Genomic DNA, 17,997 nt, shown 5'->3' on the forward strand with positions numbered 1-17,997 from the left:
ATTTCTCAAGAATAATGAGACCAAAGACAATTAAGTGGCACAGTGAATAAAGCACCGGTCCTGGAGTCAGGAGAACCTGAGTTCAAATCCTGCCTCAGACACGTGATACTTACTAGCTGTGTGACCTTGGGCAAGTCATTTAACCCCAATTGTCTTCTCCCCTCAAAAAAAAATAATGAGACCATCCATTATAAATTACTCTATTTCTTATCCTCTAGGGCCCTAAACTTCTGTGTGTCTTAATTAAGAGGTATCAAACACTGAGCCAGTAGGTTGCATTTAGGATTAGAGTGTGACCTGAATCAGATTAAAATGTAATTAAGAAATAGGACACTAAATTAAAATATCATAAAACATAGGTAATATTACATCTTAAACTAAATTATATGCAGTCCACTGAGATCCATGGTTTCAGTCTGACACCACTGTCATAACCAACTCAATGCCCTCTCCTTTGCCCTTGCCTTGGAAGATGAAGTGACTTTCTTCCCTGGAAAAGTCCCTCCACTTCTCCTTGATTTCATCCCCTCAAGTTTCCCCTGGGAAGGCACTCCACTTATTATTTCACTCTTTATCATCTTTAATCAATCCCTCTGACTTTTTCCTCAATGATTAAAAACTTGCAAAGTGTTCCCTCATACTAAAACAACCTTTCATTAATCTTGTAATTTCTTCAAGTAATGGTCTTACCTGCCTCCTCTCTTTCAATGCAAAATTTCTAGGAAGAGTAACTTCCACTTTTTCTCTCTACTTCCCACTATTAATTTATTTCTCACTAACTCACTTTTAAAAACCCCATCATCTATCTTCCATGTGATCTACTATCAGAAGGCCCACCCAGGTTAATTACATTCTAATTGCCCAAGACTATGGGCTTCTCTCACCTTCCTTGGTCTTTTTGTACATTTGAAACTCTTAACAAACGCCTAGCATGGTGGATTCTCTCTGCTACTCTAATTCCCAAGACTATACTTTCTCTAGTTCTACTCTTGCTGCAAATCCATACCTCCAGTTGGCCATTGGATATCTGCTCCTGAATGTTCTACTGGCAAACTTGCTATGTCTAAAATTCAACTCGTGGCACTCCATTTCTCCCAAGCTTGCATTTTCCAAGGCTGTCATTGACAATACAAGCAATAGCAAATCAGTCACTTCTTTCAATATATTAGCAATGAGGTTGTTTCTTTCTTGGTCTAGCGATTTTAACCCATTCAGAACCATTAGGAGCTATTGTACTAATTCTGATTTACCTTAGGTTTCACCTCTATATAATTTTTATTCTTTTTTCTAGTTCAAAGATTGTTCTCCTAGGCAGAAAAAAAGAAACAAAATAAAAGTAAGTAGTTTTGTCTTTTCCACTTCTTCCACCATCATTCCATCTCCCAATGTTTGATAATCCATTCTTTCACCTTCATACTTCTCTTAATAAATGTCAAAGACACTTTTTAAAATATTTAACTTGCCTCATTAGTGACAATTCATTTTGAGTTTCAGTTTTTGTTGAACCACACCATGCTTTTGTATTTATTTTCCAGTATCTGACCTTGCTTCCTTTTCTATATGTCTTTTTAAAATTAAAAGTTCATACATATGATATGAATAGGCATACATATCTTTCCCTTTTCAATTATTCATAAGGACTGTTGGGGTTTTTTGTCTTCAAAATTTCATTTTTGAAAATATCCTGTTCTTTTGTTCTGTCTTACAAGACCAGGAGATATTATCCATCCTTTTTCTGAATCTTTAGAAATATGTTCTCCCAAAGTATAAGATTCAAAATCTAAGGATGCCTTTCTTAACCTCTATCATAGATTTTAAATGGAATGGTTACTCCCTCTCCCCTCCTATGACCCCAAGGATTCCATTTTAACTTCAACTTTAACTAGTTTCTTCTTTTTTGTGAAAATTAGGTATAGGTTAGCAGTTATTCTTACTGATCCTTCCACCATTTGAAGAATTATATTATGATTAAATCAAGTAAAGATATTGGCTTCTCTGGTTGTTACAGATGGTGGCTAGATAAATGAATTCTACTATCACTACTTTATCATGTTTCTGAACCAAATGTAATCAGTTTCATACAAAAGTCTTTATCAAGTTTCTTTATGTCCAAATGATCTGTAGTATCCTTGGATAAAAATATTGTTTCAGTGTCTTCTCCTATTAATCTTTCCCTAAATACACTGTGAATTTCTTAAGTCTCATTTCTAAGTTTCTTCCATGCATATCTTATTCATATACAAATGTTCCTCAATCCCCTACTTTTGTAAAAATTTAACCTACCAGAATAATATCGCAGTTATGCATTCTATCCCACTAAAGCTCAGAGTAACTAACTGGTCGAAAATGCATTATTGCATTAAGACATCTAGTTGACCTTATTTAATATTGTTAGTTTTTGTTTCTCCCATCTGAGTCTATGGGTTTTATCGTTGTTTAATTTTTTGGATTTTTGACTCATAAATCTATGCATAGGCAGTTAGATGACATAGGGGATGGTGAGTTCAAATGCTCCTCAGTTCATCACATACTAATTTTTGCTTTCTGACTAGGTAATCTTTAATACACTCCCATTATAATACCAATTCTATTTCTCTACCTATTAACTATAATTTCTCTGTGCTCTGCCCCCACTCTCAACCTTCTCAGATTTCCTCTCTTGTCTTCATGATATTTATTGTTATTCCACCATTCGTTATATCTAATTTGTTCATTTTGAATAAATAAAATTTTCTATAATCCTATTAGTCACAAGCCTCATCTGTCCTTGCACTGAAACTGATGAGTTGAATATATACTTCCTTTTGTCAAAGTCTTTAGATGGCTTTATTTTTACCCATGCTGCGCACATTTTGGGGAGCTATCCAAGGCTCAGTGCTTCATCACAGTCCCTTTTCATGGATCCTGTCTCTTCTGAGTGACTGGTATTTTTCACTTATACTCTTTATCCTATCTCATGTCTGCTATTCCCTATGGTATCTGATGTTGTGCTATAGACAGCTTTGGCTTTAAGCCCTGAAGAAACTCAGCCCTTATTTGTTTGTTTTGCTATTTTTCTTTAATAAGAAATGATCTTGGGAAATTGTTTTGATACAGATATTAATTTCACATGTAAATAAGTGATAACAAAAGTGTACATTAATTTTAAGCAAACAATTCAATGTTTATCCTAAGTCAATTTATATCATTTCAGTTCCATTCAACAATCATTTATTGACTGGCTATGTATGCTTTACTCCATACAAGGTATTGTGGGGATTATAAAGATAAAAAAGACATAGTCCCTAATCTTGAGGAGACCACAATGTACTGAGAGAAATAATGTGGTTTCTTACTACAAAAGGTCAAATTAGACACATGCAAAAGAAACACAAAGTGCAATGGAAAAACAGAGAAAGAGAATCAATTGGTACAGTAGGTTCCAGAGAAAAAGTCAATAACCTAAGTTCTTAACCAACCATGGTTTTCATATTCCAAAGCTTCATCTTGAAATAAAATAATATTCTAGCTATCTCCTAACACTAAACCTAGATTTTTCAAAAAGATCCTACTCTAACTAATTAATGAAACAGGGTTTTTTTTTCTGGTTTTTAAATCTAAAGTAAATTTATTGTCTTCTTTCTCTCCTGGTGCATTTAATTTTTTTACTTTATTATTATTTTTTTTTTACTGAATATGGTCCATTCTGTTGTAAAATTAATAGCTTACTTTCTTCTTTCTTTCTGGTTGTAAAACTAATGTCTTACTTTCTTCTGCTGGCAAGGGTTTCTTCACCGTCTCTTGAAGAAGTCTTCATTCCTTGCTTATCTTTGCTCTGATCAAGAGAACAACCAGGGGTTTGTGTAGGCGTTCTGACAGGGGGACCACAGATCTTGTTCACCTTTTTAAAAGAAAATAATAAGAAAGAGTTAGCAATAAGGCCTTTGAGGGATTTTCAAGCCCTGTCTGTACTACTTCTTCCAATGATTCACTCAAGCAGGAAAGCATAATTCTACCTATATTGTTAGATCTTTATTCATACTGGATTTTTATGACATTTTCAAACTAACTGAAGGTGTTTCATTGACAAATGGCAATAGTGACAAATTCATACTAGATGTGATTCTCCCACAGTGCTTAGTACAATTCATAAAGAAAAATTAAATAAGAGTTTTTTGATGACATTGGGCATGATATGTATAAAGATATTTGTAACAAATTTAAAATAAATGAATTGGTTGGTTTGAAGATGAAACCTAGGAAAAGGCCCTTATCCAGATTACCCCAACATCATCCAAAAACTCATTAATTTTTTTCTTTATGAAAACATATTTTATGAAATGTACTAAGCATTGTAGGAGAATCATGCATACACGATGCATGTCTATTGTGGAGTTTCAAAACTTACACAGGCAAAGAATTAGTGTTGTGAAATGGAAAGATCACCAGACAAGGAGTTAGGAAATCTAGGTTTTAGCACCAACTTCATGGGTATTCTGCAGGCACCTTGTATTGTAAGGTGTATTCTTAAACTTGCAGTGTGAGCATTTGCACTTCATAAATTGGCAAATGATACATGTTGGGGTTTGATTTATTGCTTTGATGATTGTCTAGACTCAAAAAGCTATGGAGAAAATATTAATAATGAAGATTAAAACTAAAAGTATGTTGTGGAATCATTTTTTGCAGGGAGAGCTAGTTGTTAAACATTTACCAGTACACCCCTGATCAATTTTGTCACTAACAAATTGTGTTAGTATTAATGTCATTTAAACCCTCTGGTTGTAGTTTCCTCATTGGTAAAAATGAACACATTAAACTAAATGATCTGGGACTAGTATTCCAGTTTTGAAAGTCTATGTTTTTGAGACACAAGGATCAATATTTTATTGTTACAGAGTCAAATTGATTCATCAAAGAAGTTGAAAATGTCTACTAGTAAACTTTGCCAAAGCTTCTTTCTTGTTGTTGTTCATCTAGGATAAGATTCACTTGTTCAAAAAAAAAGTTCGGGGTGGAGCCAAAATGGCGGAGTAGAAAGACGCACATACACATAGCTCTGAACCCACAACCCATAGAACATCTACAAAGAAGTAACTCACGGCGAATTCTGTACCCAGAGGCCACAGAACATTGGAGTGAGGGAGATTTCTGTTCCAGAGAGACCTGCAAACCTCTCGCAAAAGGTCCTTCGCACCACGGACTGGGCGCCGGGACTGGGAGCTGAGTACAGCCCTGCCACGGCCGTGGCACCGAGAGGAAAAGATCCAAGCGGGCTTCAAGGACGGGATCTCCAGCAGCCGCACAAGTCCCTCCACCCACAGGTGACGGGGGTCGGTGAGAGAGTCTCTTGGGCGGGTCGAGGGGGGAGTGGGGTGCCCCCATAACTCAGGCCCCTCCAGGAGGTAGAAGCTGAGAGGCGGCTGCAGACCAGGGCTCCCCAAGGGGGCAGGAGCCTGGATCCATTGTGGAAGGTCTGTGCATAAACTCCCTGAGGGAACTGAGCCTGAGAGGGGGCCCTGCCCCTGACCTCAGCACCTGAACTTAATCTCACACTGAATAGCAGCCCTGCCCCCGCCAAAAGCCCTAAGGCTGGAAGCAGCATTTGAATCTCAGATCCCAAACACTGGCTGGGAGGATCAGGAGGCGAGGTGGGTGTGAGGAGAATATTCAGAGGTCAAGTCACTCACTGGGAAAATGCCCAGAAAAGGGAAAAGAAATAAGACTATAGAAGGTTACTTTCTTGGTGAACAGGCATTTCCTCCCTTCCTGTCTGATGAGGAAGAACAATGCTTACCATCAGGCAAAGACACAGAAGTAAAGGCTTCTGTGTCCCAGCCCACCCAATGGGCTCAGGCCATGGAAGAGCTCAAAAAGAATTTTGAAAATCAAGTTAGAGGGGTGGAGGAAAAGCTGGGAAGAGAAATGAGAGACATGAAGTCAAAGCATGAACAGCAGATCAGCTCCCTGCTAAAGGAAACCCAAAAAAATGTTGAAGAAAATAACACCCTGAAAACTAGCCTAACTCAATTGGCAAAAGAGGTTCAAAAAGCCAATGAGGAGAAGAATGCTTTTAAAAGCAGAATTAGCCAAATGGAAAAGGAGGTTCAAAAGCTCACTGAAGAAAATAGTTCTTTCAAAATTAGAATGGAACAAATAGAGGCTAATGACTTTATGAGAAACCAAGAAATCACAGAACAAAGACAGAAGAATGGAAAAATGGAAGATAATGTGAAATATCTCATTGGAAAAACAACTGACCTGGAAAATAGATCCAGGAGACACAATTTAAAAATTATGGGACTACCTGAAAGCCATGATCAAAAGAAGAGCCTAGACATCATCTTTCATGAAATTTTCAAGGAAAACTGCCCTGAGATTCTAGAAACAGAGGGCAAAATAAATATTCAAGGAATCCACAGAACACCACCTGAAAGAGATCCAAAAAGAGAAACTCCTAGGAACACTGTGGCCAAATTCCAGAGTTCCCAGGTCAAGGAGAAAATATTGCAAGCAGCTAGAAAGAAACAATTCAAGCATTGTGGAAATACAATCAGGATAACACAAGATCTAGCAGCTTCTACATTAAGGGATCAAAGGGCATGGAATAGGATACTCCAGAAGTCAAAGGAACTAGGACTAAAACCAAGAATCACCTACCCAGCAAAACTGAGTATAATACTTCAGGGGAAAAATTGGTCTTTCAATGAAATAGAGGATTTTCAAGCATACTTGATGAAAAGACCAGAGCTGAAAAGAAAATTTGACTTTCAAACACAAGAATGAAGAGAAGCATGAAAAGGTGAACAGCAAAGAGAAGTCATAAGGGACTTACTAAAGTTGAACTGTTTACATTCCTACATGGAAAGACAATATTTGTAACTCTTGAAACATTTTAGTATCTGGGTACTGGGTGGGATTACACACACACACATGCACACATGCACACATACATAGAGAGAGTGCACAGAGTGAATTGAAGAGGATGGGATCATATCTTAAAAAAAATGAAATCAAGCAGTGAGAGAGAAATATATTGGGAGGAGAAAGGGAGAAATGGAATGGGGCAAATTATCTCTCATAAAAGAGGCAAGCAAAAGACTCATTAGTGGAGGGATAAAGAGGGGAGGTGAGAGAAAAACATGAAGTCTACTCTCATCACATTCCACTAAAAGAAAGAATAAAATGTACACTCATTTTGGTATGAAAACCTATCTTACCATACAGGAAAGTGGGGGATAAGGGGATAAGCAGGGTGGGGGGGGGGGGATGATAGAAGGGAGGGCATGGGGAGGAGAGTGCAATTTGAGGTTGACACTCATGGGGAGGGATAGGATCAAAAGAGAATAGAAGTAATGGGGAACAGGATAGGATGGAGGGAAATATAGTTAGTCTTATACAACACAACTATTATGGAAGTCATTTGCAAAACTACACAGATTTGGCCTATATTGAATTGCTTGCCTTCCAAAGGGAAGGCGTGGAGAGGGAGGGAGGTAAAGAAGTTGGAACTCAAAGTGTTAGGATCAACTGTCGAGTAATGTTCTTGCCACTAGGAAATAAGAAATACAGATAAAGGGGTATAGAAAGCTATCTGGCCCTACAGGACAAAGGAGAGGATGGAGACAAGGGCAGAGAGGGATGATAGAAGAGAGAGCAGATTGGTCATAGGGGCAATTAGAATGCTTGGTGTTGGGGGGGAGGGGATAAAGGGGAGAAAATTTGTAACCCAAAATTTTGTGAAAATGAATGTTAAAAGTTAAATAAATAAATTTAATTTAAAAAAAAATTTCATCTGTATCGATGGATCTATAATCTTGGATATTGTCTACAATAGTACATTTTGTAAATCATGGGTTCTTTCTCATCTTTTGCTATTTTTATCTATAATCTCTCATAAATTCTACAAAGGGCATCCATTAAAGATACGGGTGATCTCCCTTGATATCTTCATATTGTATAAGCATCAAAAGAATATACAAGTCATCCGTTAATTGTGCCTTAGACTTAATGTAACATGACTGTTTCACCTTTTGGGGGAGTGGGGGTGGAGGTATAGTTTAACTATCACTGGTCCTCTCTCCCTCAATACCCCTCTTGATAAGTCTTTTAACAACAAATACTCTCCTTTGTAACAATAAACACAGATAAGCAAAATACTCTACATGTTGGCTATATTGGGAAATGTATATCACATTCTGCTTGTTTAGTCCATCACCACCCTGTCAGTAGGTGGCAGCAAGCTTCATTATTGGTCCTCTGGGGCTATGGTTGCATAGATAGACCTGCACTGATCAGAGATCTTAAGTCCTTCAAAGTTATTTATCTTTACAATATTGTAAGCATTTTACATATTAGCCTCCTGGTTCTTTTCAGTTTATTCTGTATCAGTTCACACAAATCTTCATAGATTTCCCTGAATCTGTTTGCTTTGTTGATTCTTATGACACATTAATATTCCATTACATTTAAATAAAGAGACAGTGAGCTATGGCAAATAGAAATCTGTCCTTAGAACCAGGAAGATCTGAGTTTAAGTCCTCCCTCTGACACTTGTTGGTCATTGGAACCTGAGTCACTTAATTTCTCAAGACTCTAGGCAACTGGTAAGATCATAAGTCAAAAAGAAGAATTTGATACTCTTTATCACTGACATCATAGATCCAATATATCTTTATCTCTAACTTACACGTGTAAACCATTATGTGCTGTTATTCCCCAATAAATGGGCATCTCCTTTGTTCCCATTTCCTTCCTACAGAAAAAGGGCATGATACTGAATATTTTTGTACTTTTGGTCCGTTCTTTTTCTATTTTATACCTTTAATAGTACTGATGGTTTCACTGGTCAAAGAGAATGTATGCATGTTAAATAACAAGTTTTTGTTATAAAATTACATTGCTTTTGGCTGTCATTTCTCATTGTGTAAAAAGGAGATTATTACCTGAAGGCGTATTGGGGGTCCTTGGGTTTCCAGTTAGGTCAATTATTTTGTATCACCTAAATGTCATAAGAAATGCCAAAGCTTATTCTTTCACAAATTTGTAAATTTTTTAGCATCAAGAATAAGTCAAATAGGACATGCATACCTCTGTTCATTATTTTTTCTCATTTGACGCTGATTGTAACCATTGCTATAAAAAGTTAATGCTATACTGCAGTAAGATAGCTAATTCATATATGACTCTCACATGGTTAATTCATCACTTCTAGATATTAAAACAAAATAAGTTTCTTTTTATGATGGTATCAGGTACTCACCACATTCATTTGCTAATATTTACTTTCTTCTTGAAGAAAGAATTCATGATGTATGAACAGGAGAGATTGATATACTCTATAAGCCTCTGGGTTTTCTTATTCATTACCTCCTGAGCATTGTGTTATAAAGTAAATATTTTTCCCATCCTTCCTTATGTCTTCTGTGACATTGAAATAACTGAATATTAAAATGTATGCCAATTGTATTTGGAGCATTTTATAAAGTTCTTTGTAAAATTTCTTTCTCTCTGCAAGAGATTCTGATATAATGAGATAGAATTTTCTTCATGGTGGTCTTCTTAAAAAATGCCTATTATCTGTATTTCTTACCCAATGTATGATAACCAAGTGATTCAAAACATTCAGTTTCAATCAATGGAGAAGGATATATTAACACTTAGTATATGCCAGGCACTGTGCTAAGGTCTGGGGGAAGAAAACAAAAAAATTAAATAGTCCCTGCCCTTAAAAAGTTTATATTCTATCAGGAAGACAACATGTGTATATGTAAGCATTAAAAAATAAACAAAAGAAAGATAAGGTAATTTTGAAGAAGTGACACTAACAATTAGGGAAATCTAAAAAGTTTTATATAAAAGATGATACTTGAGTTAAATTTTGAAGAAACTCAATCCTAAAATATGAGGATGAGGAAAAACTATATTACAGGCATGGCAGTCAGCCAATGGAAGGGAATGGAGCTAGGAAATGGACTACTGGCAAACAAGGAGGAACAGCAGGAAGCCTAGTTTGTCTGAACTATAGAATGTGTGGAAGAGAGTAATGTTCAGTAAAGCTAAAGATGTTGGTTGAGATCAGGTTATAAAGAGCTTTACACAACACACCAAGAAGTTCATATTTTAGTCTAGAGACAATAGAGAAGCATTAGAGTTCATTGAGTAGAAGACATGATCGGGTCTGTGTTTTAGGAAAATTACTTCGGTAGCTGTGTCAGATATATTGAAGTAGAGATAACAATTAGAATGGATTTCAGAATTTCTGGGAAGAAGCAATGAAAATCTGAACCTGAAAGAGTGGAGTGACTGTGCAAATAATGAGAAGGGGGTAGATGTGAAGGCTGTTAGGGAGGTCATTATGCAAAACTGGGAAATTGGTTCTGTGGGGCAAAGTAAAGTAAGGAATTGGGAATAATATCAAGATTTTAAATCTGGGTAGGTGGGAGAATGATGGTAACTCTGACCAAAAAAAGGAAATTTTGGAAGAGAAGTACATTTGGAAGAAAAGATCTGAGTTGCCTACATGACATCTCCTTTGCAATGTCTAATAAGCAGTTTTTCAAGTGGGACAGAGACTAGCCTGGATATATTAGTCATCTACATTAGAATGATATTTAAAAACCATTGGGCTAAGAAATTATTGAGATATTGTAAAGAGAGATGAGAAGATATTGTAGAGAGATGAGAAGAAAGGCAAGGACAAAGTCATGGAGAGCATTCATAATTAGTAGGCACTGGCAACCAAACAGATCAGAGCAGGAGGTAGGATCAATAGAATGGAGTGTGATAAAGACACACACACACACACACACACACACACACACACACACAAAATAATGGCAGTGCCTAGAAGGGGGTGGCCAGTACTCTCTAATGAAGTGGATAGAAAATGAAGGTTGAAGACTTAAAAAGGCTAGATTTGGCAAATGAAAGATCACTGGTAACTTTGAAGAAAGCATTTATAAAGGAGTGATGAGGTTGAAAACCAGAATGAAAAGGAAATAGAAGTGAGTTGGAGGACAAGAAGAAGGCATAATAAATACAAATAGTGAATTCAATATATAGTGAGTTTGGGCTGTGAAAGGAAGGAGAAATTTAGGATGATAACTTGAGAGCCTGACAGAGCAAAAGTTTTGAAGGAGAGAGGAGATAGGCATGCGTATAGATAGCATCATATTTGGAACACACTAGATGCTGAATAAATATCTGAATGATTTGTAGGCAACAGTGAAGGAATTAATAAACAGGGAGATATTGAAGATTAGAAAAGGGAGAATGACTGTAGAAGTGAACTTGTTGGAGTTGATGGGAGAAGAGATGGCATAAAACCATCTCTGGAAGTGGGCTAATGGACCAACAATGTCAAGAACTTAGAACCATACATGTATTCCCAGTCATAGCAACCAACAAGAAGAGCTTGCAATAGAGGTACCCTTCCCATTTGCATTTCTTTCTCTTGAGCCATAAGTCACCCAGATCCCACTGGGTCTACTGGCTGGGAAGAATAGCATGGACATTCCTACCACAAAACATATCTGTAATACTCAAGTTATGAAAGACAACATAGACAAAAGCTTTATTCAAGAAAAATAAGGAAAATAAAAAATAAATATGCTTCAATCTGTATTTTGATACCTTCAGCTCCTTCTCTGGGGATGGATAGCATTTTTCACTATAAGTCCTTTAGAGATATCTTGGATCATTGTATTGCTGAGAATAGTTAAGTCATTCACAGTTGATAATATTACAATATTGTTGTGTCTTTATACATAGCACATTTCATTTTGCATCAGTTCATGCAAGTCTTTCCAGGTTTATCTGAGAGCATCCTATTCATCATTTCTTATAGTACAATAATATTCCATCATGATCACATAATACAGCTTGTTCAGCTAATGCCCAATTGGACATATATCCCCTCAATTTCTAATTCTTTGCCCCCAGAAAAGAGCTCCTATAAATATTTTTGTACATTTCTCATTTACCTTTTCTGCCTATTAGCCAATCTAATAGGTATGATGTAGTATCTCAGAATTGCTTTAATTTGCATTACTCCAATCAATAGTGAGTTAGAGAATTCTTTCATATGGCTATATATAGTTGAATTACTTCATCTGAAAACTGACTATTCATGTCTTTTGATCATTTATCAATTGGGAAATAGCTCTCATTTTTATAAACTTGACTGTTCTTTGTATGTTTGAGAAAAGAGGACTTCATCAGAGAAATTGGTTCAATTTTTTTTTCACAGTTACTGTTGCTAACTGCATTTCTCTCTATTCTGTCTTCCCCTCCTCTATTCTACTATCTCTTTCCTTTTACCCCGTCCCTCCTCAAAAGTGTTTGCTTCTGAAATCTGTCCTTTCTTCTGTTATTCACCCTTTCCTTATCCCCTTCCCCTACTACCTTCTTGTAGGGTAAGGTAGATTTCTATACCCAATTAAGTGTGTCTCTTTGTGCCCATTCTGATGAGAGCAAGGTTCACCCACTCCTCCTTACCTCCCCCCTCTTCCCTTCCACTGTAAAAGCTTTTTCTTGCCTCATTTACAGGAAATATTATACCACATACTTCTCCCTTTCTTTTTCTCCCAGGACATTCCTCTCTCAACCCTTTATTTTTTAGATATTTTAGATATCATTCCTTCATATTCAACTCACATATATGCCCTCTGTCTGTATATGTGTGTATATATAATATATATATATATATATATTCCTTCTATCTACCCTAATAATGAGAAATGAGAAATGTCTCATGAGTTACAAATATCATTTTCTCATGTAAGAATGTGTTTACAAAGTCCCTTATGATTTTCCTTTTCTGTATACTTTTTTATACTTCCCTTGAGTCTTGTATTTGAAAGACAAATTTTCCATTCAGGTCTGGTCTTTTTATCAAAAATGTTTGAAAGTCTTCTATCTCATTGAATATTCATTTTCCCCCTGAAGGATTATACTCAGTTTTGCTGGGTAGGTGATTCTTGCTTGTAATCCTAGCTTCTTTACCTCATGAATGTCATATTCTAAACCCTCTGATCCATTAATGTAGAAGCTGCTAAATCTTCTGTTATCCTGACTGTGGTTCCACAATATTTAAATTGGTTTTTTTTGACTGCTTGCAATATTTTTACCATGACCTGGGAACTCTGGAACTTGGCTATAATATTCCTAGCAGGTTTCATTTTGGAATATCTTCGAGAAAGTGATTGGTGAATTCTTTAAATTTCCATTTTACATTCTGGTTCTGGGATACCAGGGCAATTTTCCTTGATAATTTCTTGAAAGATGATATCTAGGTTCTTTTTTTTTTTTATCAAGGATTTGAGGTAGTAAATTTTTAAATTATCTCTCCTGGATCTCTTTTCCAGGTAAGTTGCTTTGTTTTTTTTTCCCAATGAAATATTTCACAATGTCTTCCATTTTTTGATTCTTTTGGTTTTGTTTTACTGTTTCTTGATTTCTCATAAAGTCATTAGCTCCCATTTGCTTCATTCTAATTTTCAAGGAATTATTTTCTTCAATGAGCTTTTGGGTTTTCTTCTCCATTTGGCCAATTCTACTTTTTAAAGCATTCTTCTCCTCTTGGCTTTTTGGACCTCTTTTACCATTTGGTCTTGTCTATTTTTTAAGTGGTTATTTTCTTCAGTATTTTTTGTATCTCCTTTATCAAGCTGTTGACTCACTTTGCATGATTTTCTTGCATCACTCTTATTTCTCTTCTCAAATTTTCCTTTTCTTCTCTTACTTGATTTTCAAAATCCTTTTTGAGCTCTTTCATGGCCTGAGACCAATTCGTGTTTTACTTGGAGGCTTTGGATGTAGGAGCTTTGATTTTGTTGTCTCCTACTGAGTGTGTGTTTTGATCTTCTTTGTCACCATAGTAATTTTCTATAGTCAGAAGTGTTTAGTGTTCCATTGTTTGCTCACTTTTCTGGCCTATTGCTTGATTTTGAGTTTTTATTAAAGTAGAGTTTTCTCCCAGGGTAAAGGGTGCATTGTCCCAAGGTTCAGGTGTTTTTATGCAGCTGTTTACAGACACACCTCTAGAGACCTGTAAGTTTTCAATTCTTCCAAAATGGAATGTTCTAAGGAGAAGTGTTTATTACTCTCCTGGGCTGTCCTCTGGTCTGTAAGAGACTACAAGAACTCCATTCTGCCCTGGAACTAAGAGGAGAGTCCCTACTGCACAGTGGCTATAAGCTCTCCTATACCAGGGTTCCTTCTTGCCCTGGGACTGCTACCCAGGACTATGACCTGGATCTGACTATAGGTAAAGCAACAGAGTTCTTCCTCAGTGCTAGAAAAAATCCCTATAATTTTCTTCTGACCAGCTATTTAACCCCCTTGCCATCCATGGGGCGAGAGCTCTGAAAGCAGTCACTGCTACAGCTGATTTCATTACTCCTACGCCTGGCTACTGGTTTGCTGGGGCTGTGGTTGTGCTAGTGCTGCCTGAGCTCAACTGGGTTCCACTCTCACCCAGAAGACAGATCTTTATGACCTTAGAGGTCTTTGTCATCTGCGGGCTGAGAGGTCTGAAATTCACCACTGCTGCCAGTGATGCAGTGTCCCTGAAACCTGCTCTAGCCCAGTCTGTGCTGGTTCAGCCTGCCCTGGACTAAGGTCTAAGTCTGCAAGGAATGAGGTCCTCTTTCACCTGATGCAAAAGACCTTTCCTACTGACCTTTCAAGTTATCTTGGGCTTGAATTTTGTTTCACTCCATCTTTTTGTGGGTTTTGCTGTTCTAGAATTTGTTTAGAGTCATTTTAAAGGTATTTTGAGGGGTTTGGGGAAAAGCTCAGGCGAATCCTTGCCTTTATTCCACCATCTTGGCTCTGGCTGCTCCCAACCCAAACTTGTCCATTTAAAAAAAAATTATATTCCCACTGTTTAAAACAGTGTTTGACACTCAGCCATTCATTCAATAAACTGGTAAAAATGAGTTAGGCTTGTATTGTTATGCTTCTAATTGCCTCTAGCTACATAATAAAAGTTGCTAACAGGGTTTCTGTGAGGGTCATATGAGATATTTTTAAAGCACTTACAAAAACTAGGTGGTACAGCAGACAGAGCATCAGCCCTGGAGTCGGGAAGACTCCTCTCTCTGAGTTCAAATCTTGGCCTTAGACAACTTAAAACTGTGTAACCCTAGGCAAGTCATTTAACCCTGTTTTCCTTAGTTTTCCACCTTTAAAATCAATTTAGAGAAGGAAATAACAAACCACTCTAGTAACTTTGCCAAATAAACCCCAAATAGGCTCGCAAATAATTAGATATGACAGAAAAATGGCTCAACAATGAGCATAGTACCTGGCATACAGTAGACACTTACTAAAGACTTGTTCCCTTCCCCTTGGCTGACTCTTTTATTTATCTTTCCATTAATACCTGTAAATCATCTTTTCATTTAACTCCAGCTTTCTTCTGTTTTCATTTAGAGTGACAAGGTAAAGAATGACGAATCAGTTCCTTCCAGTAGTACAATTCACTTGTTCAAGTCACATTTAGTGTATCAGTAATTAAGATTATGTTTATAGTATTCAAAAAACTTCATGACCCTTAGCACTCTCTGCCTCTTTTTCTACTGTTTTCTACTGGGATTTGTAGAGGTGGAAGGAGCTACATAGTGCTGGGGGTTGTTTTGCACCTTTCTTTGTTTCATGTTGTGATAAAGAGTTCATTACTAAATCGCCACCAAATTAGTTATAAGCATCTCGAGACTTGACTAGAAAGAACTTTTGAAAGCAGAGCTAAAGAGTTGTTAGCACTTTTGTATTTAAGGGTAACAGAACCTACCACAGAATCTACCACTAGAACTGGCATAACCTTTTAGATTTCAGTTGTACTTTCTTGTTCTAGTAACAGATTAGAGTAGGAGTCTGGTTCAGGAAAATGAAGAAAATATTCACTCTATCCCATTCTAAAATATATTTTTGGATTCTCAATGTCTTCAGCATTTTCATAGCACTAACCTTTACCAAACTAGTAAAATGAGGCAGTCTTTCTTTCTGTGCTCTTCTTCCTCCTGTTATCCACCATCATCACTACTCCAGGCATCAGAGTCTTCATTCTACTGGCTGAACTGTCATCCTAGTTCTACTGATAAGAGGAAGTTCTGTACATTACAATAGAAATTCTTAAACTTTTTTATGTCACAGACCCCATTAAAGGAAGAATAAAACATTAAAATGCATAAAATTGAAGAACTGTATAGGAAAACAATTATATTGAATTACAGTTATTAATATTTTTAAAGCAAATCCATAGTCCCCAGGTTGAGAATACCTACTACAAAACTTACTTCTTTCTTTCCTGAATGAAATTTATATTTCCATAGTACTCCACCAAGAGAAAATAATAATGCTAAAGAGAAAGTGATCAACAGATTAATGTATTCATCTTTAAGGAGACTATTTCATTTTAAATACATTATTCCTTAAATTAATAAAAGGATTCTTTAATAGTTGAATTACAATTTTAATAGTAGAGGGCTGGAGAAAACATAATGACAAAGAGACCTAGTCAAACTTCTCAAAACATTCTTGTTAGGTAACAATCTATTTTCACCCTGATTAAGGAAACCTTGCTTAGTCCTGTTCCAACGTTGTACTGTTTCTAAGGATGTATAGATTACACAATCTATATTATTTGTGAAACCACACGGGACTCTGGGTACCCCAAATCCAAAATCTTGGGATTCTAGTAATCATTTGGCAATCTTCCCTCAAATTTGTATTTGTTCACTTGGTTTTTTTTCTTCTTTTTTAAAAAACATCAATTTATTTATTTTTAGTTTTCAACATTCACTTCCATAAGATTTTGAGTTTCAAATATTCTCCCTCTCCTTCTCCTACCTCAATATCAATGTCACCTCAAAATGGTGTACATAGGTTCTATACATACATTCTTATTAAACATATTTTGATATTAGCCATGTTATAAAGAATTGGAAACAATGGGAGGAACCACAAGAAAGAAGAAGCAAAAAAAAGGGAGATCAAGTAGTAGGCTCTTTTTCTGCATCTAGATAGCATTGTCCATCATGGGTATTTTGGAGTCGTCTTAGATCCTTGCATTGCTAAAAAGAGGCAAGTCTATCAGAGTTAGTCATGTGGTTGTTACTGTGCTGATTCAGTCATTTTCACTTGTATCCAACCCTTCATAACCCTATTTGAAGTTTTCTTGGAAAAGGTACTGGAGTTGATGGGGAGGGAATCTAGATCCCAAAAAGAAAAAGCCCCTGGACTTTCCCAGGTAGCCCAGATCTCTGGCTCTGAGGAACTTAGACCATGGCAGTCAATAATCATTTAACTGCCTTAACCCAGGTCAGCCCTTCTTAATATGTTACTTCTGGACCACCCTAGGTTACTTCCCATCCTTTAATCCTATCTACACCCTTTCTCTGTTACCTCTGGTTCACCCCGGGCTATTCATCAATCCTTGATCCCATCCAAATCTTCCTATAATCATTTTCCCTATTATAAAGGGCAGTCTTGTCCCTACAAATTGTTCAGATTCTTAAGATAATGCTGACGTCTACTGGGAACACTAAACCTCATCTCTGACTGAAAGAAGGCTTGAGTGGTTGAATTCTTTTGAGGCAGATCTGTGCCCTTTGCCCTTGCATTTCAGGATTCCCAAGACCCCTCCACAATACAGTGTTTGCCATTTCCTTATCCAGCTCATTTTACAGATGAGGAAACTGGGGCAGAGTTAAATGACTTGCCCAGGATCACACAGCAAGTGATGAGGGCTGGAAAGGGGGTGTGAGACCCCCACAAAGGCCAGGGTACCAGGAACAGGTCATCTGGAGAAGAAATTCATGAACTCAAGCATTGTTGAAGTCAAGGTAAAGATTTATTACACTTTTCAGCAGACAAGAGTTCTTAGGGAACCTTCAACCTTAAAGGGGTACTGGGAAAGTTTATATAGGATATTCTATAGTATCACTGGTACCAAATATGTTAACTAGGTGTTTTGGGGTGGGATTAGGGAGTGGTTAAAGAGTGGTCAGTTCT

The 17,997-nt window shown here is 36.8% G+C and overlaps 1 protein-coding gene across 5 annotated transcripts in view; it reads right to left on the reverse strand.

Annotated features, from left to right (window-relative positions):
* GPC5 (glypican 5) overlaps window positions 1–17,997 on the reverse strand; it is a 2,038,323-nt gene that overhangs the window by 1,527,522 nt on the left and 492,804 nt on the right. For all 5 annotated transcript variants that reach the window (XM_072622122.1, XM_072622124.1, XM_072622123.1 and 2 more), the window contains exon 4: window positions 3,747–3,880. In XM_072622122.1, the coding sequence (XP_072478223.1) occupies window positions 3,747–3,880 (134 nt within the window). The remainder of the gene's footprint in view (window positions 1–3,746; window positions 3,881–17,997) is intronic.

The sequence above is a fragment of the Notamacropus eugenii genome, chromosome 6 (assembly GCF_028372415.1).
Source record: "Notamacropus eugenii isolate mMacEug1 chromosome 6, mMacEug1.pri_v2, whole genome shotgun sequence".
NCBI classification, from domain to species: domain Eukaryota; kingdom Metazoa; phylum Chordata; class Mammalia; order Diprotodontia; family Macropodidae; genus Notamacropus; species Notamacropus eugenii.